The 26,469-nt window shown below is 50.4% G+C and overlaps 2 protein-coding genes across 4 annotated transcripts in view; both read right to left on the bottom strand.

Annotated features, from left to right (window-relative positions):
* The window catches only part of LOC119185068 (uncharacterized), a 70,784-nt gene that overhangs the window by 18,673 nt on the left and 25,642 nt on the right, over window positions 1-26,469 (bottom strand). For all 3 annotated transcript variants that reach the window (XR_012886235.1, XM_075874078.1, XM_075874079.1), the window contains one exon: window positions 5,045-5,128. Coding sequence is in view for 2 of the 3 variants with exons in the window: in XM_075874079.1 (XP_075730194.1) it covers window positions 5,045-5,128 (84 nt within the window). In the remaining variant the exon portion in view is untranslated. The remainder of the gene's footprint in view (window positions 1-5,044; window positions 5,129-26,469) is intronic.
* Window positions 20,333-22,879, bottom strand: LOC142772113 (uncharacterized). The gene is made up of 2 exons (XM_075874244.1): window positions 21,423-22,879; window positions 20,333-21,194 (listed from the first exon to the last, which is right to left on the bottom strand). The coding sequence occupies exons 1-2, from the start codon at window positions 21,881-21,883 to the stop codon at window positions 20,333-20,335; spliced, it is 1,323 nt and encodes a 440-aa protein (XP_075730359.1). The 5' UTR covers window positions 21,884-22,879.

Below are 26,469 nucleotides of genomic sequence, written 5' to 3'. Positions count from 1 at the left end.
CTTCAAGCCATCAAGACGTCCGGACTCACACTGAAGCCAGAAAAGTGCAGATTTGCGTATGAGGAGCTCTTGTTTCTGGGGCACGTTATCAGCAAGTCTGGAGTTCGTCCCGATCCACGGAAAACAGCCGCCATTCGCGACTTCCCGCCGCCCACTGACAAGAAGGCCGTGCGCCGATTTCTGGGACTGTGGGCCTATTATAGGCGGTTCGTGAAAAACTTCGCCCGCATCGCCGATCCTCTCACTAACCTTACCAAGACCGACTCGGAGTTCAAGTGGGAAACGCCACAGGAACACGCTTTCCAGGAGCTTAAACATCGCCTCCGGACGCCTGCGTTACTTGCCCGTTTCGACGAATTCGCCGAGACAGAAATACATACTGACGCAAGCAGCGTAGGTCTTGGCACCGTTCTTGTGCAGAGGGCTGACGGACTTGAAAGGGTTACTAGTTACGCCACCCGATCGCTATCCAAAGCAGAAGCAAATTATTCCACAACACAAAAGGAGTGCCTCGCCATCATCTGGGCTACGTCAAAATTTCGCCCCTACCTCTACGGCAGGCCCTTCAAAGTTGTGAGCGACCACCACGCCTTGTGTTGGCTAGCCACCTTGAAGGACCCTTCAGGTCGCCTCGCACGATGGAGCCTGAGACTTCAAGAATATGACATTACTGTCATTTACAAGTCCGGCAAAAAACACTCTGACGCTGTCTCTCTCGTGCGCGTGTCGACCAACCGCTACCCGACGACTCGGATGACGACTACTTTTTGGGAACGATAACTACCGACGACTTCGCTGAACGACAGCGGGCCGACCCGGAACTTAAAGCCCTAGTAGAATACCTCGAAGGCAGGACCGCCGAAGTCCCGAAGGTATTCAAGCACGCACTTGCGTCATTCTTTCTACGAAACGGTCTTCTACAAAAGAAGAACTTTTCACCGCTTCGAGCTAAGTACCTCCTTGTGGTGCCTTCAGCTCTGCGACCAGAACTCCTGCAGGCCCTGCACGATGATCCGACGGCAGGGCACCTCGGTGTTTCCCGCACGCTCGCGAGGATACAAGAAAGGTACTACTGGCCACGTCTTACCACCGACGTCACTCGTTATGTGAGGACATGCCGGGACTGTCAGCGACGCAAGACACCGTCGACAAGGCCAGCGGAACCTTGCAGCCAATTGACCCACCTTGCCGACCTTTCCAGCAGATTGGTATGGACCTACTGGGGCCGTTCCCGACGTTGGCTTTCGGAAACAAGTGGATCGTGGTAGCTACCGACTACCTCACCCGCTACGCCGAGACAAAAGCCCTGCCAAAAGGCAGTGCATCCGAGGTAGCTAAGTTTTTCGTCGAAAATATCGTTCTACGTCACGGCGCCCCGGAGGTCCTTATCACCGACAGAGGAACGGCAATCACTGCCGACTTAATTCAAGCGATCTTGGCATACAGCCAAAGAAACCACCACCGGACGACAGCGTACTACCCACAGACCAACGGCCTTACCGAGCGGCTTAACAAGACGATCACCGACACGCTGTCATTGTACGTCGATGTCGAACACAAGACGTGGGACTCCATTCTTCCGTATGTGACCTTCGCATACAACACGACGGTGCAGGAGACGACGCAGATATCTCCATACAAATTGGTCTACGGAAAGAGCCCGGCAACGACGCTCGATGCCATGTTACCCAATGTCACCGACGAAGAAAACCTCGATGTGAGCGAGTACCTTCAACCAGCCGAAGAAGCCCGACAACTTGCGCGTCTCCGTATCAAGAATCAACAGACGACCGACAGCCACCGTTACAACCTTCGACGACGCTTCGTGGAATACCAGCCCGGTGAACGTGTTTGGGTGTGGACGCCGATACGCCGACGTGGACTAAGTGAAAAGCTTCTCCGACGGTACTTCGGACCGTACAAGGTGGTTCGACGTCTCGGCCCACTTGATTACGAGGTTGTCCCCGACGGCATCACGAACTCTCAACGACGCCGATGGCGACCTGAAGTCGTCAATGTCGCGCGCCTTTCATGCACGTTAACAAACTGAAACAGTGTTTTTTTATTATTGTTGTATTCTAATTTATTCATTGTACTTTCTTGCATTATTATTGTACCTTCATCTTTAGTTAAAGCATCGGGACAATGCCTTTTTTTCAGAGGGGGCAATGCCACGTTCCATTTCATAAGTTTTTGTTATCGTTCCGAAACACCACACGATTCTCGGCGCAAACCGCGCCTGCAGGTTTCGAGAAGGTTCCGGACTGTAGTAGATCATTTCGATAAGATCACGCCCACTGTGCGAACGGTACAGATTGTTCTGGAACCTATGCCACCGCCAGCGATAACGCTAGAACATTCGACGACAAGGGTATAAAGCCCAAACTCCATAAGCGCGAAAATGCACGCGACAGCGACGAGCAACGCGACGTAGATCGGCGTCGCGCGATCAGTCGCTAGCGCAGGCAAACCTCATTCACGCGACGGCTTCGGCGAGCGAATTCCACTGTTGCTGACATGAAGCCGTCAACTCGCACCAAGAAAACCGCGTAGCGAGCGGTTTCCAATTAAACAATAAGATATATTGTTGTGTAATGGAACGGAAAGTGTTTATTATTGCCTTGCAGCATTTTTATGTGCGCATGCGTAATAAACGTTGCGTTATTTCTTGTTGCGCATACGTGACTAGGGCAGGATCACGTGCACCTATGTAGTCTTCGTCTTTTCCGGTTTTTCGCTATTGGCTGCTTGAGCCCAGCACTTCCGGGCGATGAGCGACGGTTTCCAAATCTGGAGAACCGGGCGATCGCGCGAAAACGAGCACGCGACACGTCGCGCGAACGCCCTGTTTCGTCGCTCATAGCGTCGCTCTTCGCTGTCGCGTGCATTTCCGCGCTTATGGAGTTTGGGCTTAAATGCCGACGCGCTTCGCCGCTTGTGAGTTGTTGATCGAAGGCCGACGCTGCGTTCGCCGCTATCAGTCCGAGACTGCTATCTGTGCAAGACTGCTGCTGTAATTAGACTTTCCCTTTACCGGGCACAGGTTCGCCCAAATAAACAGTTAAATCCCAACACGAAGTTTCCTGTCTTTGGCCACGTCACGACCCCGTGACAATATTCAGTTCACACGTATTGGCGGTGGCTTCATGAATGATGTGAGGCTGATGAGCGGCGGCCAGGTCTTCATCCTGTCGACTCGTGGGACGCTATGATGACTGTCATACGCCATGTTTTTTCTATGAAGCACTTCTTACTTGTCGGCCTCTACAAACCATCCTTCATATATATAAATATATATATTGAACCTAGAAGCTGAGTTTACCGACTGGGCCACTTTCAAGATGATCACTTTCGTGGTCGTGCTTGGCCGAACAGTGCGCAAGCTCCGCGCAGACCAGCGCTTGCCAGATCGCACCCAGCTGTCTGGAGAGGGTTTCACGTTCTACATCGAGGACGTTGTGGGCCTCTGCGGTCGCTACAATCCCGACATGTCTGAAACAGCCAAGGTCAAACACATTCTGAAGGGCATCGAAGATGATGCCTTCCACATGCTGGCGGCAAAAGACCCGCGAACAGTTGCGGAAGTTATTCAGCACTGCCAAAACTACGATGAGTTGCGAACACAGCGAATTTCAACACGACGCCGTACTTTTATTATGACGACCAGCTGTCAAATGAAGCGAGCGCGAGCAGCAATACCACTATTCTTTCTCTTCTTTCACTGGTGATACAGATGAGCAAATATCTGATGAGCTGAAGGACGCGACAGTTATCACACTGATTGCCAAAGCGGACTTTCATTCGTGTGCTTTGGAGTACTGCAATTACTCCATAATCACGTCGTTCCTGCACGGGTGTATCACAGCATCATTCGAAAGGTGTGCTTTTGTGAAGAGGTATTTTGTGTTAGCTACTCTAGGTAACTGGAGCATGTTGTATATGTTCGTGTCGCACTCAGTGAACACTTCTAAATGATTAGGTCAGGCAATGCTCTGACCATCTGGGATATCTTTTTCAATTATGCACTTAAAGCATATAATGTGGATCAAGATTACCTGTAAAATAGCTTGATATTTGTTAGCATTGACCGGAGCACAAAAGAAATGACAACAAAGCAAAGGGTACAGCTGCTTTGAACTTTCGCAAGCAGCACGGAGAAAAAAAACTTGAGAATTGGTCTAAAAGTCTTCGTACGGGAGCTAGGCGTTCATAGTCGGCAGCACTGACACACGAGAAGAACATAAGCAATGATAATTGATTTGTGGGGTTTAACGTTCCAAAACCACTATTTGATTATGAGAGATGCCGAGGTGGAGGGCTTCGGAAATTTTGACCAATAAGCAATGAGGCAGTACTTATCCAAAGACGTGATGCTGATCAGTCCTAGTGAAAGTTTTCCAAATCATAAGACTGTAAGGCGTGTTGTCACAGTGAACCCAAACACAGGAACTCAGGAGGCTATGTTTTAAACACCTATCTGTACTTCTATGATTCTGAAAGACAGCTTCTCCACTCCGGGAACATACTATGTGAACAAGCGTTCCCGAAGGCATACTTTGTCACATTCAGATGCAACGTTATGATAACTACAAGCTCGGGGCATAATACTGCGGAACGCTTTTCAGCCACTTAGGTAACAGGTTTGCGCAAGCCTCTGTGTATTATAACTGTACGTACTTGTTCTTTGGTAAGGTGCGTGCACTCCTATAATAAATATTACACTCATTTCTATATAAATTGTGTGTTTTCATTTTAAATTGATGTTATATTACCTGATGATATTAACTAAGACTTTCAATTTTTGAAATACTGGCAACATGAACGAGGGACATCCACATGGGAGCACGAACTATCCTAAATACGCGAAAGGGTATTCATGTCATTGAATTGAGCGAAAATAATTGGATGGCACGCTTATGCAAAACCTTTCCCGGTGAGGCAGTGTTGGCTATAGGTGGAGCTTGTATTTTCTTCTGAAGTTGTAATTTAGAACAGCGACTTATGAGATCTTTTTAGAGCGTGAGAATGAATTGAAAGCACGTACATTCTAATAGTGACTGGACCTTGAAAACGCCGCAGGATTGGTCAAATGACATAAAAAGTAAGTTTTCCGTTCTTTTGAAGGTGTCTGAAAAACGAAAGAAATAAAATTATAAACATTTGCAAGCCTTTTCTTAGTGGTGAATAGAGTTCACAAATGCCCTAAAAGTCTATCACTGTAACACCATTTCTAAACTTATAAATATCAAGGTCAGAACGGGAGACTTCCGGGTGCCTTACAGGGGAGTTATGGCGAGTTTAGAAAGGCAAAGTAGAGCTTACAAAGTTTGTTGGCTGTGTTAAACTATGAACCTCGTGTGATGAGCTGTTATGGCACAGCAGATAAGCTGAGAAGTGAAAAAATTGGTGAATAATATTTTTTTTCTTTATTATACCGCAAAGCCCCCTAAAGGAAGGGGTTTTTACATGAGGGGCGGGCATATATACCACAACAGTTCTTCTATGAAAGGTTTGATCATGGTTGGGTCGGATTGAAGCGCGGCATTTGGGAAAAAGCCATTTCAGTTCTTTGATGTCAGGTTGAAAAATGACTGGTGAAAGAGAGAAAGGTGGGTGACTCGACGGCGAGATAAAAACTGAGAAGGTTTGCTTTGGATTTGAGTTTTGAGGAACTAGAGTTAAGGAAATAGTCTGAAAAATCTAAAACGCACAGCACGGCTCTGTAATGACTCAAGCATGGTGATGTTGTTATGGTGGTATGGGTACCACAGGGCACACGCGTATTCAACTTTTGGCCTGACGAAAGACCAGTAGATTGGAAGTTAGACTATGGGGGTGCTAATCAGTTAATACGACGCAAGAGAGAAAGAACACAACTAGCAGAATTGCTATACTGGTTATGTGGTAGTGCCATGTTAGTTACTATTGAGACTATTTCCTAAATATCTGTAGTGTTGCCAGAACACATTGAAGGGTAACATGTAATCTTATCACGAGCAGGGTATTACTTATATCGATGAAAAGTGAGAATACAGGTTTTGGATGTGTTTATTTACGTTAGCCAGCTCTGACACCAATCTTCAATTTCCGTGAGGTGAGATTATAAGCATAAAACATTATTATTATTGTTAATTACGCAGTATAGCACGCAACAACAATCGTCAGGAAACAATAGAATTCCAGAAGAAATCTTGAGTGGAAGAGCAACAATGTAAATGAGGTAGAGGAGGCACAAAAAGACTGTGCTTTGAGGAACCCTGGATATAACTGGAGCAAGAAAAAAGGAGTGTTCGTGGACGTATACGAATTGTTTGCGGTTGGAGAGAAAGTCACGTAATAATTGAAAAATGAGATGATGAAAGTTTAGGCGCGACAGTTTTAGGAATAAGCGGTTGTGGGGCATTTTACCAAAAGCTTTTTTCAAGGTCAAAACAGTGCGTCAACGGGGCTCTCAGTATCAAGGATGCAACTGGTGTCGTTAGTGAACAAATAGCAGTGGAGTGTGACAGAAAAGGCCCTTCTGGAAGCCATGCTGACTGGAATGAAAGAAAATGACACAGCTAATGCCTGTCGCGATATGTGAATGAAGAATGTGCTCTCTTTATTTCAAACATGCACTCGATACAGTATGTTCGAAATAATACAGTTTGATGCCAAATAACCAAGCGGATTGATCCTACTCGCAATCTTTTAACGACCCACAGGTTATGACTCCGACAACTGTCAAGTAAATTTCAGCTGATGAACGTGTACGAGTTAAAAATTGCCCGCAGCTTCCCTCGGGGGAACACTGAGGAGGATGCGGAGCATATAATTGGTTAACGGGGTGTTAAAGTGCGACTTACTTGGGTCGATGGCTAAATTGGTTAACGTGGTTGTGAAATGGGGTGTTAAATTGCGACTTACTTGGGTCGATGGCTAAATTGGTTAACGTGGTTGTAGGAGGGGGTGTTAAATGAGTGAACACGTACACACGTATGCGAAAGGACGGCGCTGGTCGAAGGGACGTCGATCATTGTGTTTGTGGATTCGTTGGAATTCATTTCACCGCGACCTTGGACGTCGACGCGCCGTACAAACCAACCGACGAGCGGCAACTGAGCGAGCGAGCGCCGACCTTGAGTATATATACAGCGCTACGGCGCATGCACTGTCAGCTGTTGAATGTTCTCGAAAGAGAAGCGCGCGCGCGGCACAGATGGCGACGGCGCGACGGCGCATGCGCTGTCAGCTGTCGAATGTTCTCGAAGGAGAAGCGCGCGCGGCACAGATGGTGGGCGACGGCGCGACGGCGCATGCGCGCGCGTCAGCTGTCGAATGTTCGAGAAGCGGTGCGGACGGCGCGGACGGCGCGGACGGCGCACTACAAGGCGAGTGTATAAGATGCTTCCGCATCTAAAAACATTCCAAAATGTTCAATGCATGCAAGAGTGCAAAATATAATCTCATGAGTCAGAAAATGGATAAAAAAAGAAACTAAGATGCATACAGCATGAAGTAGCCATGTTTTTTCCCTCACATAATGCCGTAAAATGGGGTGTACATCCAATACATCATTGGTTTGCCCTTAACAACACGCAGAAATATTGGCTAGCACCAAATAACATGGGTTAAAGTGTCTTCTCTGTCCTCTAGCGTAAACTGGTTACACTACCACCTAAATATACTGGCTGGTAGTGGTTACCTGTTGCCTAATTTGGGATAACTGTCGACTAGTGCCTCAGACGCCATTGTTGTATGATTTTGGATAGTACGGGATTAAACTTCTACGTTTGTTCGTAAGGTGAGTTGAGCTGATTTTATTTATTTACCTTCATGATGAAACAATGTACACGTCGTTTGATGTGAACAGAAAAAAGCTGCATGTGACAACTTGGCTAGACCATTTACCCAGAGAAAAAAATCTAAGTTACGAAGTTACAAAAATGTTAGACAACCGAAAGCGACAATACTGAAAGAAACGCGCGTATGGCTTATGAGAGCAAATAATAAAAAAGCAACTCTGAAATGCATACAAGACTATTCATAACAAAGCAATGTATGAAACAAAGTAACCATAACACCAATCACACAGCATTCAAGAAAAACACAATCAGAACACCCAATATGCCACATCAGTCTTAGAGAAAGTACGCAGATTATCATTAGTTAACTTCCATTTATACATAACACTTGGTAGAGACTATTTCAATGTTTCAAATTCATAATTATTGTGAGGACGTGGTACATGCCAAGTTTCCGTATGCCGAGTCACTCGATTGGCAGGATTATGTTGCTAGGTAATTAATTAACGTGAAAGGGTACCTAGAGTTCCCCAATTTTCAGTGTGGCTAAGTCCTTCCTTATAGTTATTTGGCTGTCGGCTGTTGTCGACTACGGGGCGCGGTAATCGCGTATTAATTATAACCACTCCAATGTCTTTGTATTATACACCGCAGGTTTGTATTTATGATTCATGGCCGGGGGTAATATGGCACTGATTCACTCGGTCAGATTTCACAAAAGTACATATAAAGTGAGTATAGTGCACCAGAGGGCTCTTTTTTCTTTATTAAAGCAATCCCCTGCATTGGTAGCTGAGCTCGCACGTTTCGTAAGAGTAAATATTTACAGCATGGTGGGGTAAACAAGGTTATTTGTTAGTACGAATACACGTTTCGCCCCTACGTAACGCTTGGTACTAGCCAATTTATTTATGGCACAAGCAAATATATCTCTCTACCTGCCATGTGCCGCCTAACAGTAAATCCCTAGTTTGTAAAAAACCGCGAAAGTTCTTTACCTATTTATTTGAAACCCCTTTTAGCACACTACGTCGAACGTGGCGAAGCTCTCAACAAATACCGTACTTTATCATGCACGTATATGGTCGTGCATGACGAACGTCTTATATTTACCGGTGGTGTGTTTTCCGTTCGCATTAGTAGTTTCTCCGCCTCTTTCATATATTAATTTTTCCCTCTAATTTGTCAATAATATTACAATGATAGTTTGAGTATGTGAACGTGCGTGCACTGGGTCTGGGGTTGAAAGAACACCTAGGCGGCGACTGCGTTGATGTTCGAATGGTTGTACCTCCGTGGCACGTCGACGTTGTGTATCCCGAATGTGCACCAGACTCTGTCACGCCCACGAATGGGTGTATTGAGATGTCACATAGCGGGAGTCTCAGCGGTATTGTGTAGGAACCAAGGTTGTATCTATCGTTCGTTTGTTTGTTGTCTGTTAAATCTGGCGGCCCCACCACGATGGTCCAGTAGCTTAGGTACTCGGCTGCTGACCCACAGGTCTGTGCAATGAATCTCGGCTGCGGCGGCTCCATTTTCGACGGAGACAAAGATGCTGTAGGGCCGTGTGCTCAGATTTGAGTGTACGTTCAAGAACCGCCGTTGGGTGAAATTTTCAGAGCCCTCCACTATGGTGGCTCTCATGGTGGGTTTAGGACAATAAACCCCCCAGACCAACTCTGGGGGATCGAACGAGAATTGACTGAACTCAAGGGATGTTTTTCTCCTCTTCTCCCTCAACCCCTGACCTACTGCTACACACAGGTGCACAATTAAAATCACGATTATAACAATATTTATACCTCAACAAGTTTATTGCCTAGAGAGATAGAGAGAGAGATAAAGATGCAAAGAAAGTCAGGGAGGTTAACCAGACGCACATCCGGTTTGCTACCCTTCACTGGGGAAGAGATGAAGGGGAGAAAAGACGTTGCAGAGAGATGAGAAGGTACACACAATCACGAGCACACTAGGGGAGCACACACAGTCTACAGGCGGTCGCTCAGATTTGTTGACTTTAAGTAAAGTAGCAGTGCTTTAGTCGCTTTCTGCGCAACTGAGGCAGATACCCAAGATCCTAGTATCTTCTGCACACAAAATGGTCCGGGGTCAAGTTGATTCAAAACCATCCGGAGCTGGCATCGCTGTGTGTCGTAGCAAGCGCAGCTTCACAGGACACGTTCGATGGTCTCTTCAGATCCGCAGTAGTCGCATGTAGGAGTGTCTACCATACCAATGCGAAAGGAGTAGGCCTCTGTAAATGCAACACCCAACCAAAGGCGGCATAACAGTGTCGCATCGGAGCGGGAAAGTTGTGATGGTAGCTTTAGCTTGAGCGAAGGATCCAGTTCATAAAATTGACACCTTTGGAAGCTGATAGACGATCAGAACGTGCGTGTGAGATATCGAGCCAGCAGGTAAAGTTGTCTTGCTGCATCATTTCTTGATAGAGGAATCGGGACTACACGGGTTCCTTCATGGGCTTAGTGGGCTGCATCATCGGCTAATTGATTTCCGGTAATACCGATGTGTCCAGGCAGCCATTGATATATAATATTATGCCCTCGTGTTAGAGCTTCACGATGGCAATGTCTTATTTCTTGTACCAATTGTTCACGACTCTTCCTACGCATGGCAAACTGCAAACTCTGAAGCGCTGCCTTCGAATCATAGAATATGACCCATTTTGCTGGACGTTCTTGAACGAGATATTGTAAAGCTGCCCTTATAGAAGCAAGCTCTGATGCCGTAGATGTAGTCATATGCGATAACTTAAACTTGATTGTCATTGCTGCAGCCGGAATTACAGCGGCACCTGATGAGCTGCTTGAAGAGACGGACCCATCAGTGTATATTTGCGTTCTGTCTAAGTACAACTCATGCAATAATAGCAGTGTTGCTTGCTTCAATGCTACTCTGGAGTGATTGCTTTTCTTTTTGATTCCCAGAATTTCTAGACGTGCTTGCGGCTGGTCGAGGCACCACAAAGAACATGCCATTCTCGCAGCTGGCGTATATCCTGATGGAATGCTGCTTAGGTGTTTGGCAATGACGTCTGAAAACGTAGCACGTGGTCTTCCAGAGGGCAGAAGGACCAAGTGGTGGTCGGGGACACGGCTAGCATGTCGAATGTGCGCTCTGAGGCAATCCACGACTCTATATGTCCTGACCGGATGGTCTTTGGACACCATGGTTGTGGCATAAGTAGAAGCACATCGGGGCAGTGCTAGGCAGATACGCAGTGCCTGACCCTGCAAACTCTCCAATGAATGAGTATTGGATTTGCAAGTGTTAGTCAGTACCGGCAAGCTGTAGCGCAACAGACCCAGAAATAGGGCCCTGTACAGCTGTAGCATGGAGGCCACAGAAGTTCCCCATGCTTTCCCGCACATGAATTTCATTATATGAACAATAGATAGCAATCTTTTCTTCAAGTACGCACAATGCAGGCTCCACGAAAGACTTCTGTCGATTATTATGCTCAGGAAACGATGCGTCCGTGCATATTTGACACTCTGCCTATTGATGTAAACAGGGTATGGCGTCATTGGCTTGCGTGTAAACGCCATCAACGCGCACTTTACAGTTGATATAGTTAGGCCTTGTTTCTGAAGGTAGGCTGTTGTGAGGGTTGCTGCCCGCTGTATACGTGCACGCACCTGAGGGCGAGTATCTGCAGCACTCCAGAGGCAAATATAATCGGCGTATATGGATAGGCACACCGACTTTGGCAGAACCCTCACCAGACGAACAAGGGCAACATTGAACAATGTGGGGCTTAAAACCCCTCCCTGAAGTACTCCGCAGTAGGTGTAATGTTCAGCAGTTGTACCCTCATATGTTTGCACAAAGAAACTTCTGCCAGTTATACAATCTTTTATCCATTGAAACATTCGTCCACCAATGCCCATTGCTGCCAGAGAAGTGAGCATGGCATCGTGAGCTACATTATCATATGCACCCTTCACGTCAAGAAAGAGTGCCACTGATATGCACTTGCGACTGTTTTCTTGCTGAACAAATGTCGATAGGTCAAGGACACAGTTGATGGAGGAGCGGCCCCGACAAAAACCTACCATGCAAGAAGGGTGTTTGGTGTATCGTTCCAAGTACCACTCGAGACGAAGTAGAACCATTCTTTCCATCACTTTTCCGAGGCAGCTTGCGAGGGCAATAGGGCCATACGCTGTCAAGTCCAATGGTGATTTTCCCGATTTCAAAAGTGATATTAATCGACTTATTTTCCATTCTCGGGGAACACTGCCGCTGAGCCAGGAGTTGTTGAAGCATGTTAAAAGTTCTTTTCTGGCTTTTTGTCCAAGGTGTCCCAACGCACTATAAGTAATACCATCAGGACCTGGCGATGACATGCGTTTAGAAGCGACTAACGCACCTTCCAGTTCTTCCATGGTGAATGGAATGTCCATTTCTGGTAATCGCGTCTCAGTAATGATCACGGTGTCGATGCTCTCGTTCATAATATTACCGCGAACCATGCATTGGGTTTGTTTATTTGCGTTTTTTTTCAGCCTGGCTGCGCCGGCCGGTGCTATCACCATTTTCACAGCGTTTCGAACAAACGCTACCACAGCGTTTCGAACAAACGCTATCGAACAACGCTTCAGGCGTTGTTCGATAGAAACAACACTTCAAGCGTTGTTTGTTAGAAGCGCAGTTCGAACGAACAGCGTTTCTAACAAACGCTATCACGGCGTTCTCGATACAATTCGACTATTCGAGAAACCCTCGCGCCGAGGAATATAAATTCCCGCACAGCCGATTCCGCGTCATTCGATCGCCGACGCTCACTAGCGTGCCCGTCGATTTGCTGGCCGCTGCTTCGCCGCCTGTGTATTTTTTCAGTTGTTAGGGGAGCACAGGTTCGCTCCAATAAACTTGTTTTCCTCATAGACAACTGCGTCATCCTTTGCTGCGTGACATCTGGTGGAGGTGCGGGGTACATGAACCCCAAGCCATTGCCAAGCCGACAAACACGCCCAACTCGTGTCAGCCGCCGACAGCAAGGCCTTCAGCCAGAGTTTGGACTGCTCCCGGATAAAAAAAGGGAAGAAGACGTAAAAACCACGATGATCAACGCAGGAATAATGACCAGCGCTACCAACCCTCCCGTCGTTCTGCAACAACCTCGTGAGCCCCCATTATTCCGAGGATCTCCTGGTGAAGACCCGGAAGAGTGGCTAGAGAAGCTGGAGCGCATCCGCATCTTTAACAGGTGGGATGACGAAGAAACGTTTCGTTATGTCTTCTTCTATTTGGAGGATGCAGCTCGGAAGTGATTTGAGAACCATGAAGGCTCCCTAACCGACTGGACTGTCTTTAGGAGCGAATTCCTCAAAACATTCGCTACGGTTGTGCGGAAAAAACGAGTCGCCCTTTTGTTGGAGACGCGAATGCAACACCCTAACGAAGGTGTTGTACTGTTTGCTGAGGAGATGAAGATGCTGTTCCGGAGAGCTGACCCCGAAATGGCAGAAGAGAAGATGGTGCGCTTTCTGATGCGGGGAGTTAAACAAGAGCTCCTCGCTGGACTCATCCGCAACCCCCCTAAGACCATCGCTGAGTTCGTCACCGAGGCTTCGATGATCGAGAGGACCTTGGATATGCGCTCGCGGCAATACGATAGACCACTCAACACCCTTTCGGTGAGCCCGGTAAACGCCCCTGGATTGGCGATGGAAGACTTGCGGGAGACCATCCGCACCGTCGTTCGCGAGGAACTAAGGAACTAAGGAAATTGTTCCCAGCAACGCCGCAGCCCCAAGTCGCCTCCCTCACCGACGTCGTCCGCGAGGAGGTTCAGCAAGCACAGGGGAATTCCATGCCATCGGAAGCATCTTGCGAACCACAAGCGATGACCTACTCCGCTGCTGCTCGTCGACCCCGACCCGTCCCAACCCGTTATCAAGAGGCCCCGCCGTACCGCCACCCAATGTCGCCCGCCCGACCCCCTGTAACCCGAAACCAGGCACCCAGGAAGACCGAGGTGTGGCGAACGCCAGATAATCGTCCGCTGTGCTACCACTGCGGAGAGGCCGACCACGTCTACCGCCGCTGCCCGTTCAAGAGGCTGGGTTTGCGTGGGTTCTCCGTCGACACACCCGGCCCGCGAGCCGGCCAGCGTCCATTTGAGATCGAAGAATACCTGTCGAACACCAGCCGTGGACCATCTCGTTTCAACCATTCGCTGTCGTCCTACCCATACCAATCCCCCAACCGTCGCAGCCATGCTGACGTCGCCCGTGGAAGGTCCCCCAGCCCACGAGGGGGAAACTAAAAGCAGCAGCTTCTGGAGGTGAAGTTGCACAACGGCGAGAAAATGAAAACCTTCCATCGGCGCAAGACCGTGACTCACGACATGCCCTCATCCCGACGACCCGACGACACCCTGACGAGACCACCGAAAACGACGACAGCTACGCTGCACGACGCGTACCCGAAATGACGAAGCCTGCCGCTGAGAAGACGACAATGACGACGCATAGTGCCCGACCATCAACACGTGCAAGCCGCGATACGACGCCCCGACGCACGCGAAATTCGAGGAAAGCGGCATCCGACGTCCAGTTGTCCATCGACGGCCTTGACGTAGTCGCCCTCATCGACACGGGAGCCGACTACTCGGTCATGAGCGGGTCATTCGCGTCCAAGCTAAAGAAAGTTACGACCAGATGGGACGGTCCGCACATACGCACAGCAGGAGGCCACCTCGTGACCCCAAGTGGAATGTGCACATCGCGCGTCACCATAGATGGCACTACGTACCCTTCGGAGTTCGTCATTTTGCCTAACTTCTCTCGCGACGTAATTGTCGGAATGGACTTTTGACGGGCAATGGCGCAATAATTGATCTGCAGACCAGGTCGATAAAGTTTTCTTCCGATCACTCCACGACGCCGCAGACGAACCTCGGACACCGTGCTGCTGTAAGGATCGCCGACGATCACGTCATCCTGCCCCCCCGTGCAAGCTTGATGATCGCCGTCTATTGTGAAGGTGCTGCTCCTGACGTCGACGCTATCGTGGAGACTGACCACAGGTTGCTTCTAGACCGCGGTGTGTCTGTCGCAAGAGGCATTGCGCGGTTTAAGCAACGCAGATCCCACGTTTTGGTCACCAATTTCACCGAGGAGTACCAGCATCTAAACAAGGCCGCTGCAATTGCGTTCCTCGAAGAAACGCAAGAAGCGAGTCAAGTGATCGCGGTCGCCACCTTTGAACGCGCACGCGCAGATGCTTCCAGGCTGCCACATCCTTTCGACGTGAACCCGGCACTGTCGCAAGAAAATCGGGACAGATTACTGGAGTTGCTCCGTCGCTACAGCGAGTGTTTTTTCTCGAACTCGAAGTTACGTCAGACACCTTTGGCGAAGCACCGGATAATAACCGAAGATGGAGCCCGACCTACCAGACAGTCACCGTACCGCGTTTCTTCACACGAGCGCGAAGCTATCCGGACTCAAGTTGATGACATGCTCAGCGACGACATAATACAGCCATCAAAAAGTCCGTGGGCTGCGCCGGTTGTACTCGTGAAGAAAAAAGATGGCACTTTAAGATTCTGCGTCGACTACCGAAGACTAAACAAAATCACCAAAAAGGACGTTTACCCCTTGCGACGAATCGACGACACCCTCGACCACCTCTGCCACGCCAAGTACTTCTCATCCATGGAACTGAAGACCGGCTACTGGCAAATTGAAGTGGACGAGAGAGACCGAGAGAAGACTGCATTTATAACCCCGGACGGTCTATACGAGTTCAAGGTGATGCCGTTTGGGCTGTGCACGGCGCCCGCAACGTTTCAGAGAGTCATAGACACTGTGCTAGCAGGCCTGAAGTGGCACACTTGCCTCGTATACCTCGACGACGTTGTCGTATTCGCCCGGACTTTTGACGAACACCTCACAAGGCTGGAGTCTGTACTCCAGGCCATTCGTACGTCGGGGTTAACACTGAAGCCTGAGAACTGCCGTTTCGCGTGCGAGGAACTCAATTTCTTAGGTCATGTTATGAACGCCGCGGGAGTCTTTCTTGACCCGGCAAAAACATCAGCCATTGCGAACTTCCCGAGGCCGAAAGATAAGAAGGGTGTGCAAAGGTTTCTCGGACTGCGCGCATACTACCGGTGCTTCGTCGCAAACTTCGCACGCATTGCAGAGCCACTCACGCGCCTGACGAAAGAAAGCACCTCTTTCAGCTGGGTGAGTGAGTGAAACAACTTTATTGACGATCCGGTATATAGGGGGAAGGGGTAGGGGGATTAAAGCGAGACACTAGAGTGCTCGGACGTCCCGGAGCAGCAACCTACTCGAGTCAAACCCGTGGGGGCGCCGCTTTCAGCCGCTGGCGTTCTAGGATGCTAAGCACGTGCTGGACCACGTCTCTTTGATTGCCTGGCTCTCGGCTGATTTTGCTGCTTATGGCAGTTGGCATTACTTCTTGGTTACCCGGCGGTGGTGCACAGTCCCAAAGGAGGTGTCTCTGGGTGGCTCACGCCTTCTTGCAGTGTTGGCATACATCAGTGGTGTAAACCTCCGGGCAAACGTGCTTTGCCCAGACGGGGGTCCACATTGCTTGTACTTGCAGCTGCCGTAGTGTGGCTGCTTCTCTGCGTTGTAGGTCTCGGTAAGGCGGTGGGTAGAGGCGTCTGCTCGTTCTGTACCACTGCAGAACGTCGGCGTAGGTTGTGATAAAATACTCTCCGTCTTCGGCATCGGGTCGTTGCGGCTCCGAGGCCGCAACGACGTTGCGGTTCCGGCCCACGTCCAGCTCCCCGGCGTGCGCAGGGAACCGCTTGACGGTAACGTTGGTTTTCGGTCTTGCTATAGTAGAACATACTCTTGCAGTGGTTCCATAGACATTGTTTGTAGCAAAGTTGGCTATTGCCGTCTTCGAGTCGCTGAGGACCGTGCGGCAATCCGGGATCGCTAGTGCCAGCGCGATTGCAAACTCCTCGGCTTGCGTGGGCGACTTGCACCGTATGCTTCCCGACGTTGTGAGTACTGCAGTGTCTGCTGCGATGACTGCTGCTGCGTACGTGTTTGGCCGGTGGGGATACTTCGCCACGTCCTCGTAGTACGCGCGCGAATTGTTGGCGTGACCTTTTGTGAGGGCCTTGGCTTTCGCCGTTCTTCTTTCTTGGTGCACTTGTGGTTGCATGTGCTTCGGTAAGGGTGGAACCCTCAGTCTTCGGAGAACGTCCCGGGGTAGCTGCTTTGCTACCTCCGGAGTCGTCGCTGGCGCGTTGATTCCGATGAGCTGTAGTATCGTTCTTCCCGTCCTGGTCTGGGACAGGCGGTGATACTGCGCCGTTCGCTGGGCTTCTGCGATTTCTTCTAGCGTGTTGTGAACGCCCAACGCAAGCATGCGTTCTGTGTTGGTGTGGGGATATAATAAGCCCAGGGCTATCTTGTACGCCTTTCTGATCATCGCGTCAATCTTGATTTTCTCCGCCGCTTTAAAATTGTGGAACGACGCTACGTAAGAGATGTGGCTGACTGCAAACGACTGGGTGAGTCGTAGTAGACTGTCTTCTCGCATGCCCTGGTACCTTGTGGCCACCTTCTTGAGTTGGCGGGTGGCCAGCGAGAGCTTTGCGTGGAGCTTCTGTACCGTCACGTTGTTGCGGTTCAAGTCCTGGAGGTGCAGCCCCAAAACTCTGAGCGTCTGCACGTGCGGTATCGGCGTTCCGTCTTGGGTTACCACGTTGATGTTCTGCGTTGTAGGGCGTCGCGCACTTCGCGGTGAGATCACTAGCAGTTCCGACTTGGTTGGTGAACATTTGAGTCCGGTGGGTCGTAGGTGTTCTTCTACGGCGGCGACGGCTTCTTGGAGGACTGCCTCGATCTGGCTGTCGCTTCCTCCCGTTGACCACAGCGTGATGTCGTCCGCGTAAATCGTGTACTTGATGTTTCTAACGCGTTCCACTGTTCTTGCAACGCCTATCATGACAAGGTTGAACAACAGAGGCGAGATCACCGAGCCCTGCGGTGTCCCCGTGCTCCCCAGCTGCTTGAACGGTAGTTGTAGTTCTCCTGCCACAAGCCGCGTGGTGTGGTTGGTCAGGAAATCTTTGATGTAAGCGAACGTCCTCTCCCCCATGTTGAAGTGGGACACCTGCCGAAGGACGGCCAAGTGGTGTACGTTGTCGAATGCTCTTTTGAGATCCAGTCCGAGCACCGCTCTGTTATCCAAAGTGGGAAAGTGTCTGTCCACGATTTCGTTCTTGAGCAACAGCATGGCGTCCTGGGTACACAGTTTGGCCCGGAACCCCAGCATTGTATGTGGATATATGTTAGATTCTTCCAAGTAACGTTGCCATCTGTTGGGTAGGACGTGTTCAAGCACCTTGCCCACGCACGACGCTAGAGAGATGGGTCTCAGGTTGTCTATGCTGGGTGGTTTGCCCGGTTTGGGGATCAGGACCGTTTTCGCGGTCTTCCATTGTTGCGGTAGCTCGCCCATCCGCCAGCACTGGTTGTAGTACTAGGTGAGGGCTTCGATTACCGTGTCGTTCAAGTTCCTCAATGCCTTGTTGGTGACGTGGTCCGGTCCGGATGCTGATTTAAAGTTGATTGTTTGTAGAACCGCTCGCACTTCCCATTCTTCGATGTCGGCATCTAGTCTCTCGTTGGTTGCCCCTTCGTAGCTGGGGAGTGGGTCCGTTGGCGTTACGGGGAGATACTTGGCGTCCAGGCATCGTTGCACCTCAGCCTCTCCCATTTCTTTGACGGCTTTGTGAATTGTCTTGTTGAGCATGTAATGCTGAGCTCCCTTGGTTGTCTGATCGTTGAGCAAGTGGCATAGCAGGCACCACGTCTTGCCTTTGTGTAGTTGACCGTCCGCTTCTTGACACACCGCGTGCCACTGCTGTCTGCAGAGGACTGCGCTGTGATGCTCGATGTCTCTTTTGAGTTGTGCTATACGTTTGCGTAGCTTTCTGTTGTGGCGTTGACGTTTCCAGCGCCGTATCAGCGAGTTGCGGGCTTCCATGAGGTGCGCTAGTCTGCTGTCCAGCATCGTTGCCTCCGGCGCCACTTCTACCGTCTGAGTGGCGTCTTTGGTCGTGGCGTTCAACATGTTGGTCCATGCTTCTATATTTTCAATGGTTTCCGTAACGTTGTCTTCTAATTTCTTTCTGTACACGTGCCAGTCGATGATTTGCTGTTGCTGTGCTCTTTGCGTGTTCTCTGCGATGGGTACTGTAATTTCGAGTATGCAGTGGTCACTTCCAAACGTCTCCCCGGTGTTCCGCCAGGTGACTCCACGCAGTGCTGAGGCCGTGCTTATGAAAGCGAGGTCCGGGTTTGTGTCTCGCTGCGACGACGTTCCGTTTCTCGTAGGTGCGTTGGGGTCGTTTAGCAATTGGTAACCTGCGTCCATTGTTTCGTCGTAGAGACTGTGGCCCTTCGCCGTCGTGTATGGATACCCCCATGCCATATGTTGAGCGTCGAAGTCTCCACACAGTAGGGTTACGTTGGAGCCCGCGAGCTGTTGTGCTTTGTGCACAAGGGTGCGGAATTCTTGCTGGAAGTGCTTCGGATTGCTGTACACGTTGATTATAAAAGTGCTTTCACGGCGCTTGCGCTTCCCGGTGACGATTTCAACCGTGCTGTGCTCGATGGCGCCGTTGGGTAGCAGCTCGTGATCTATTGAAGTTAGATTCTTCTTTACCAAGGTGCAGACCCCCTGCCCTGCGCCTTTCCCAACTGTTCGTGCGCTGGGGGGCTTCGCAAAGGATCTGTACCCCGGTAACGTCGGTGGGGTTTCACTCTGCGTCTCTTGTAGTATTAAAACGTCGGGTCTCTTGGTGCTTTGTTTTATGTACTGTTGTAACGATGCTTTTCTCCCCTGTATGCCGTTGGGATTCCATTGCCATATGAGGAGATGATGCTGTTGTGTCTGTGCTCTGTTTCTGTGGTTAGTGGTGCCTGTTGCCGTTGTCCCGTCCATTATTGCGGTCGGGTGAAGGCCTGTTGGGGGATTAGTCCTGACGCCGTCAGCAAGTGTATTAGTGCATCCAACTTAGTCTGTATTCCTTGTATGGTAGACTGCATGCCATGTACGGGTGTCACCAATGTGTCGAGGCGTGCGTTGGTAGCATCTAGGCGATCGTTAGTAGCTTTGATTACTTGGCTCAGGATTTCGTAGTTGGCTTTCATGGTCTGTTCTAGTCGATCTTGACGTTCTTCTAGGCTGTTCAGCCTAACGTTGACTCTTCATTCATGTGCGTATTTGAGCGCTCGCTTCTTGGGTGCCGGTTCGCTTGTCCTAGCAACGTCGATCGTTTCGGGTTCTGCGCTGTTAGCTTCCGTAGTAACTGGGACTTGTACCTACATGGCTAAGTTTGTGTTGTTTTCCTTTGGCGTTGGGGGTCTTGGTTGACTCTGCGGCGGCGACAGTGGCGGTGGCGGAGTCACCTGTTGTTGCTGCTGCTGCTGCTGCTGCTGTGCGTTGATGAGTTGGTTCAACTTAGCGTTCATCTCTTACATTTGAGCTCTCTGTTCAGTGATGCATCGCTTGAGCTAGTCGTTTTCATTGCGTAGTGACTGGATCGTGTTGTCCTTCGCTTCAGCTACGTGGTTGAGCGGATTGCGGTTCGCCGCTTGCGGGTTGATTGCTTGGGCCCCATTTATCACATTGCCCGGTCGCTGCTGGTTGCGGTTGTAATTCATGTTTTCGCTGCGCTTGCCGTCGGTGCTTCTGCCGCGGCTCGCCGATTGTCCCCTGCTTTTGTCCTGCTTCCTAGAGCGGCTGCGTCCTCTCTTTGATAGATGCGCTTCGTTCTGTTGTTGCGGTGGCAGCTGCGGAAAGTCTTTCGACGGAAACGTTGACGCCGCGTTTCTGCGCTCCCATCTGCGCTGAGTAACTACGAAGGGCACCTTGTACTTGTTCGTACAGCCTTCCGTGCCCGTGGCGTGGGCTCCGTTACACAGTTTGCAACGTGGCTTGCACCGCGCCGCGTGGTCTGCCGTCGGGTTAGGTGCGCCACACGCAAAGCAGATCTTGGTTTCCGGCGTGGGGCATACATCGGCTCGATGGCCGATTTTGCCGCATGGCTTACATACGTTGTGGTGTTGTCCGTATAATCCACACTTTACTATAATGGAGCCATACTTTATGTAGTTGGGAATCTTTGTTCCTGCGAACAAAATGACGATCGATGTAGTGTTTTCAATCCTGTGTGCTTCAAGGGCCTGCGGGTTTGCTTGATTAACAATATTCCCGTGCAGATCTTCGGCAGTGTTCTGTACTGCGATGCCACGGATTACTCCTTTCACTGTGCCGTGAGGCGCGGTGCAGTAGGCATGCGTTTCGTAGCTACGGCCCCCAATGTACAGAGAGCGTACGCTTGCATAATAAAGTGCTCGTTCTTCATAGGGCGTGCTGATTGATTGATATGTGGGGTTTAACGTCCCAAAACCACACATGATTATGAGAGACGCCGTAGTGGAGGGCTCCGGAAATTTTGACCACCTGGGGTTCTTTAACGTGCACCCAAATCTGAGCACACGGGCCTACAACATGCAGCCGCCACAGCCGGGATTCGAACCCGCGACCTGCGGGTCAGAAGCCGAGTACCTTAGCCACTACACCACCGCGGCGGGGCAGGGCGTGCTGATCACGATGATGTTCTGCGTGGGATTAATACAGATCGTATCTGCTTTCGCTATGGTCTTGGGAACTTTGGCTGCCGTTATTACTGCGGACATTACGATGTCAGCTTCCAGTTTTGCTAGGAATAGCCCTCCTCTCGGTCGTATTACAATCTTCTGCTCTTCCCGCGGCAAATTCAGCGGCATGCGGGACGCTTTAGTAATTCTCGCTACCATGCGTTTTGCTTGAGCTTCACTAAATGGCGGAGTTGGCTTGCTGCTTTGGGTAACTTCGTTAAGCTGGGGCTTATTAAGTCGTTGGCTTACTTGTTTTCCGGAGGTTTTCCATCCCGCGATGTCGCTTGGGTGTAAGTCGTTGCCGCGCACCACGACTGCGGTGCGGCCGGTGCTGCGTAGCACCTCTTGGTCGTTGATCGTGTCGGTGGTCGTAGTGTCGTTGCCGCCAGCACACAAGTCCATGTCTTCCGTAGCAAGGGCTGCGAAACGGTTGTGGGAAACGACGTTGAGCTGCGATGAGGCCGAGGCCACCTTCGGCGATGAGGAGTCGAGCGTCGAGCCGGGCCGACCACCAACGCAGCTACGTGCCCCGGCCGTACTCGTGCTAAGCCTAGGCGTGGTCCGCTAGGCCTAGCGTCGTACAAGTGAAGAAAACGTCAAAAATTGACAAAAAGTTCGGTTGGCCGGACCAAAAATAGTATCAATCGAGTCCAGGGATGTTCACGGACACTGCAGCGTTGATATCCAATCTATTGGAAGCAATTAAGGCGGCGCAATCAGCAAAAACTGAGGAGCTTATTCGGAGCACGTCTGCTCAGCTCGGCGACCGGAGCGCCCCCCCTTTCAGCTGGGAAAACGACCAAGAAAAGGCATTCTGCGAGCTGCAACAACGCCTGCAAACCCGCCCGTGCTCGCTCATTTCGACGAAAACGCCGAAACGTAAATGCACACGGACGCCAGTGATATCGGTTTGGGTGCCGTCCTCGTCCAAAGGCAAAGCGGTTACGAAAAGGTAATCGCCTATGCAAGCCGTGGTCTGTCGAAGGAGGAGAGAAACTACTCTGTCTCCGAGAAAGAGTGCCTGGCTATCATATGGGCCATTTCAAAATTTCGCCCATAGGTCTATGGTAGACCGTTTAAGGTTGTGACAGACCATCATGCGCTGTGTTGGCTCGCCAATTTGAAGGACCCCTCTGGTCGTCTTGGGAGGTGGAGCTTGCGCCTGAAAGAGTTTGACGTTACAATATTCTACAAATCCGGCAGGAAACACTCCGCTGTCGACTGCCTGTCCCGCGCCCCCGTCGACCCACCACCACAGGACTCCGATGAAGACAGCGCGTTGTTCGGAGCCGTGACAGAGAGCGACCTAGCCAACCAGCAGTGTGCCGACCCTGACCTCCGCGCCATGATCGACTACCTCGAAGGACGCAACGTCGCCGTCCCTAGGGCGTTGAAGCGCAACTTACCAGCATTCAGCCTCAAAAACTCCATCCTAGTGAAGAAGAATTTCAACCCCGGAACGAAAACGAATTATCTACTTGTCATCCCCGCAGACCTTCGTGACAAAATTTTGGAAGCGTGCCACGACGACCCGTCTTCCGGACATCTCGGAACAGCTCGCACGATTACAAAAATCAAGGCGAAATACTTCTGGCCCCGCCTTTCATCCGGTGTCACCCACTACGTCTGGAGCTGCCGTGACTGCCAGCGAAGAAAAACACCACCGACGAGACCAGCCGGACTTCTGCAGCCGATCGCCGTCCCAACGAGGCCTTTCCAACAGATCGAAATGGACCTTCTGGGCCCGTTCCCTACATCCCGATCCGCGAACAAATGAATTGTCGTAGCGACAGACTACATGACGCGGTACGCAGAAACCACCGCTCTTCCTAGGGGAACTGCACAAGAAGTTGCGAAGTTCTTTATTAACCAAATTGTGCTGCGACATGGAGCCCCTGAGGTCCTAATCACGGACCACGGAACGACCTTCATTGCGGAGCTCATGCAAGGAATCTTACGCTACAGCAACACAGATCACCGAAGAACGCCGGCGTACCACCCCCAAACTAATGGACTAACAGAACGGCTCAATAAGACAATCGCGGATATGCTGTCTATGTACGTCGACGTTGAACATAAGACGTGGGACGAAGTCCTCCCGTACGTCACGTTTGCGTACAACACGGCTATTCAAGAAACCACGCAGATGACACCGTTCGAGCTCGTCTACGGAAGACGGCCGACTACGATGCTCGACGCCATGCTTCCGCACGTACAAGACGACGACCTCAACGGCGACGTCCAAGGATACCACCAACGTGCGGAGGAGGCCCGCCAGCTCGCTCGAGCTCGTATAACAGACCAGCAACTGGTGGATGCCGGACACTACAATCTCCGACGCCGAGACGCCGAGTACCATCCTGGAGATCGTGTGTGGGTTTGGACTCCCATTCGAAGACGTGGACTCAGTGAGAAACTTCTACGACGCTATTTCGGACCCTACCAGATTCTACGACGTGTTGGCGAACAAACATACGAAGTGATCTCCGATGGGGACTGCCGTACATCACGACGACGCACGCGGCCCGAAGTCGTCCATGTGGTTCGCTTAAAACCTTTCTACGGACAAAGACGAACTTTTAATTTGTGTGGACTGTCCCTTATGTTAGCATCGGGTCGATGCACTCTTAGAGGGGGGTAATGCCGCGAACCATGCATTGGGTTTGTTTATTTGTGTTTTGTTTTTTCGGCCTGGCTGCGCCGGCCTGTGCTATCACCGTTTTCACAGCGTTTCAAACAAACGCTACGACAGCGTTTCGAACAAACGCTATCGAACAACGCTTCAGGCGTTGTTCGATAGAAACAACGCTTCAAGCGTTGTTTGTTGGAAGTGCTGTTCGAACGAACAGCGTTTTTAACAAACGCTATCACGGCGTTCTTGATACAATTCGACTATTCGAGAAACCCACGCGCCGAGGGATATAAATTCCCGCACAGCCGATGCCGCGTCATTCGATCGCCGACGCTCACTTGCGTGCCCGTCGTTTTGCTGGCCGCTGCTTCGCCGCCTGTGTATTTTAGATGCGGAGCAGCTAATAATCGAGGCTTGTAGTGCGGCGCCGTCCGCAAGTTTCCGCCTCCTTCTTCCACCATCTGTGCATCCCTTCCTCCTCTACACACCGCGCGCGCTTCACTCCTCCACCATCTGTGCACCCTTCCTCCTCTACACACCGCGTGCGCTTCTCCTCTTCACGAACATTCGCTAGCTGTATAATGTAGCGCGCATGCGCCGTCACGCTTCGAGAACATCGGCAGCTTACGCGCGCGCATGCGCCGTCGCGCTTCGAGAACATCGGCAGCTGACGCGCGCGCATGCGCCGTTGCGCTTCTCCCCCTTCTCGAACATTCGACAGCTGACAGTGCATGCGCCGTCGCGCTGTATATATACTCAAGGTCGGCGCTCGCTCGCTCAGTTGCCGCTCGTCGGTTGGTTTGTACGGCGCGTCGACGTCCAAGGTCGCGGTGAAACGAATTCAAACGAATCCACAAACACAATGATCGACGTCCCTTCGACCAGCGCCGCCCCTTCGCATACGTGTGTACGTGTTCACTCATTTAACACCCCCTCCTACAACCACGTTAACCAATTTAGCCATCGACCCAAGTAAGGCGCAATTTAACACCCCATTTCACAACCACGTTAACCAATTTAGCCATCGACCCAAGTAAGTCGCACTTTAACACCCCGTTAACCAATTATATGCTCCGCATCCTCCACAGTGTTCCCCCGAGGGAAGCTGCGGGCAATTTTTTTCAGTTGTTAGGGGAGCACAGGTTCGCTCCAATAAACTTGTTTTCCTCATAGACAACTGCGTCGTCCTTTGCTGCGTGACAATATTCCCGGCAACTCTCGTGCAAAATTCTTCAGCCACCTCGAGTTCTGTTTTTTCATGATGGAGTGCCAAAGCTTTAAAAGAGTGCCGTTGTTGCGGAGAGGAGCGAAGACCACGAACTGTTCTCCAGATATATGACAGCGGTTTATGAGGGTCTAGAGAGTCGCAGAATGCTTTCCAGCGTTCGCTCTCCAGCTTGTAAATGCGTCGTTGAATCTTTTTCTGGAGCCGTCTTGTTTCCCTCAGATCGTAAATTGATCTTGTGCGTCTGTATCGTCGTTCAGCACGCCTTCGTATAGCTCGTAATCTTTCCATTTCGATGTCAAACTGTGTTATTTTAGACGAAAATGGTAATTTACAATTGAACGCTTGCATAGCTTCCGCTATGGTATTTTCCAGGCTGCAGGCGAGGCCTTCTTGGCAAGCATCCTCAACACGCGATGTAAAAATCGACCAGTCAGTGCAAATTACAACACCGGAAGAGAAATGTTTTATGATACCATCGATCCTCATGTAGGTGGGTGTGTGATCACTCCCATGAGTCTCAATATCGCAAAACCATTTAACTTTGTGAGAGAAGCACCGTGACACCAATGTCAGGTCAAGGCAACTGCCATACGTGAGACCCAGCAGATATGTTGGGGTACCATCGTTCATGATGGAAAGGTCGTAATCGGAAGCGAATGTAACCATGCTCCGGCTCCTGGCATTTATCCTAGTGCTTCTCCAAAGCATGTGATGGGCGTTGAAGTCACCGGTGATGATCCAAGGCCCATCGGTCCTCATTAGGATGTCTTTTATTCTGTCGCAGTCAAATCGCGATGACGGAGATATATATCCACCAATCAGCTTGAACAAAACTGCATTCTTCTTTACACGAAGACACACGTACTGATTGTCGTCATTTGAACTTATTGAGTGCGGAGGCTAAGTCAAGTCTGTGCGAATGTAAACAATTTCTTTGCTTCGTTCTTCGCAAGCGGCTGAACAAAAAGCTTCATAACCAGACAATATATAAGGCGTTGATACGTTTGGTTCACATATGACAAGTATAGAGAATTGATTGACCCGAACAAATCGGCGAAAGTCCGAGATACGGGACTTTGTGCCTTTGGCATTACACTGAAAAATCGACTCACTTTTAACTTCAGTGCC

Source organism: Rhipicephalus microplus, chromosome 9, assembly GCF_043290135.1.
Source record: "Rhipicephalus microplus isolate Deutch F79 chromosome 9, USDA_Rmic, whole genome shotgun sequence".
Classification (NCBI taxonomy): Eukaryota; Metazoa; Arthropoda; class Arachnida; order Ixodida; family Ixodidae; genus Rhipicephalus; species Rhipicephalus microplus.
The sequence above is the reverse complement of the archived record's forward strand: the minus strand, read 5'-3'. Positions and strand labels throughout refer to the sequence as shown.

Coding starts and splice junctions, on each gene's coding strand:
- LOC142772113 (XM_075874244.1), bottom strand. CDS start 21,883: ATGGACTTGTGTGCTGGCGGCAACGACACTACGACCACCGACACGATC. Junction 21,195..21,422: donor AACATCATCGTGATCAGCAC/GCCCTGCCCCGC, acceptor TCAATCAATCAG/CACGCCCTATGAAGAACGAG.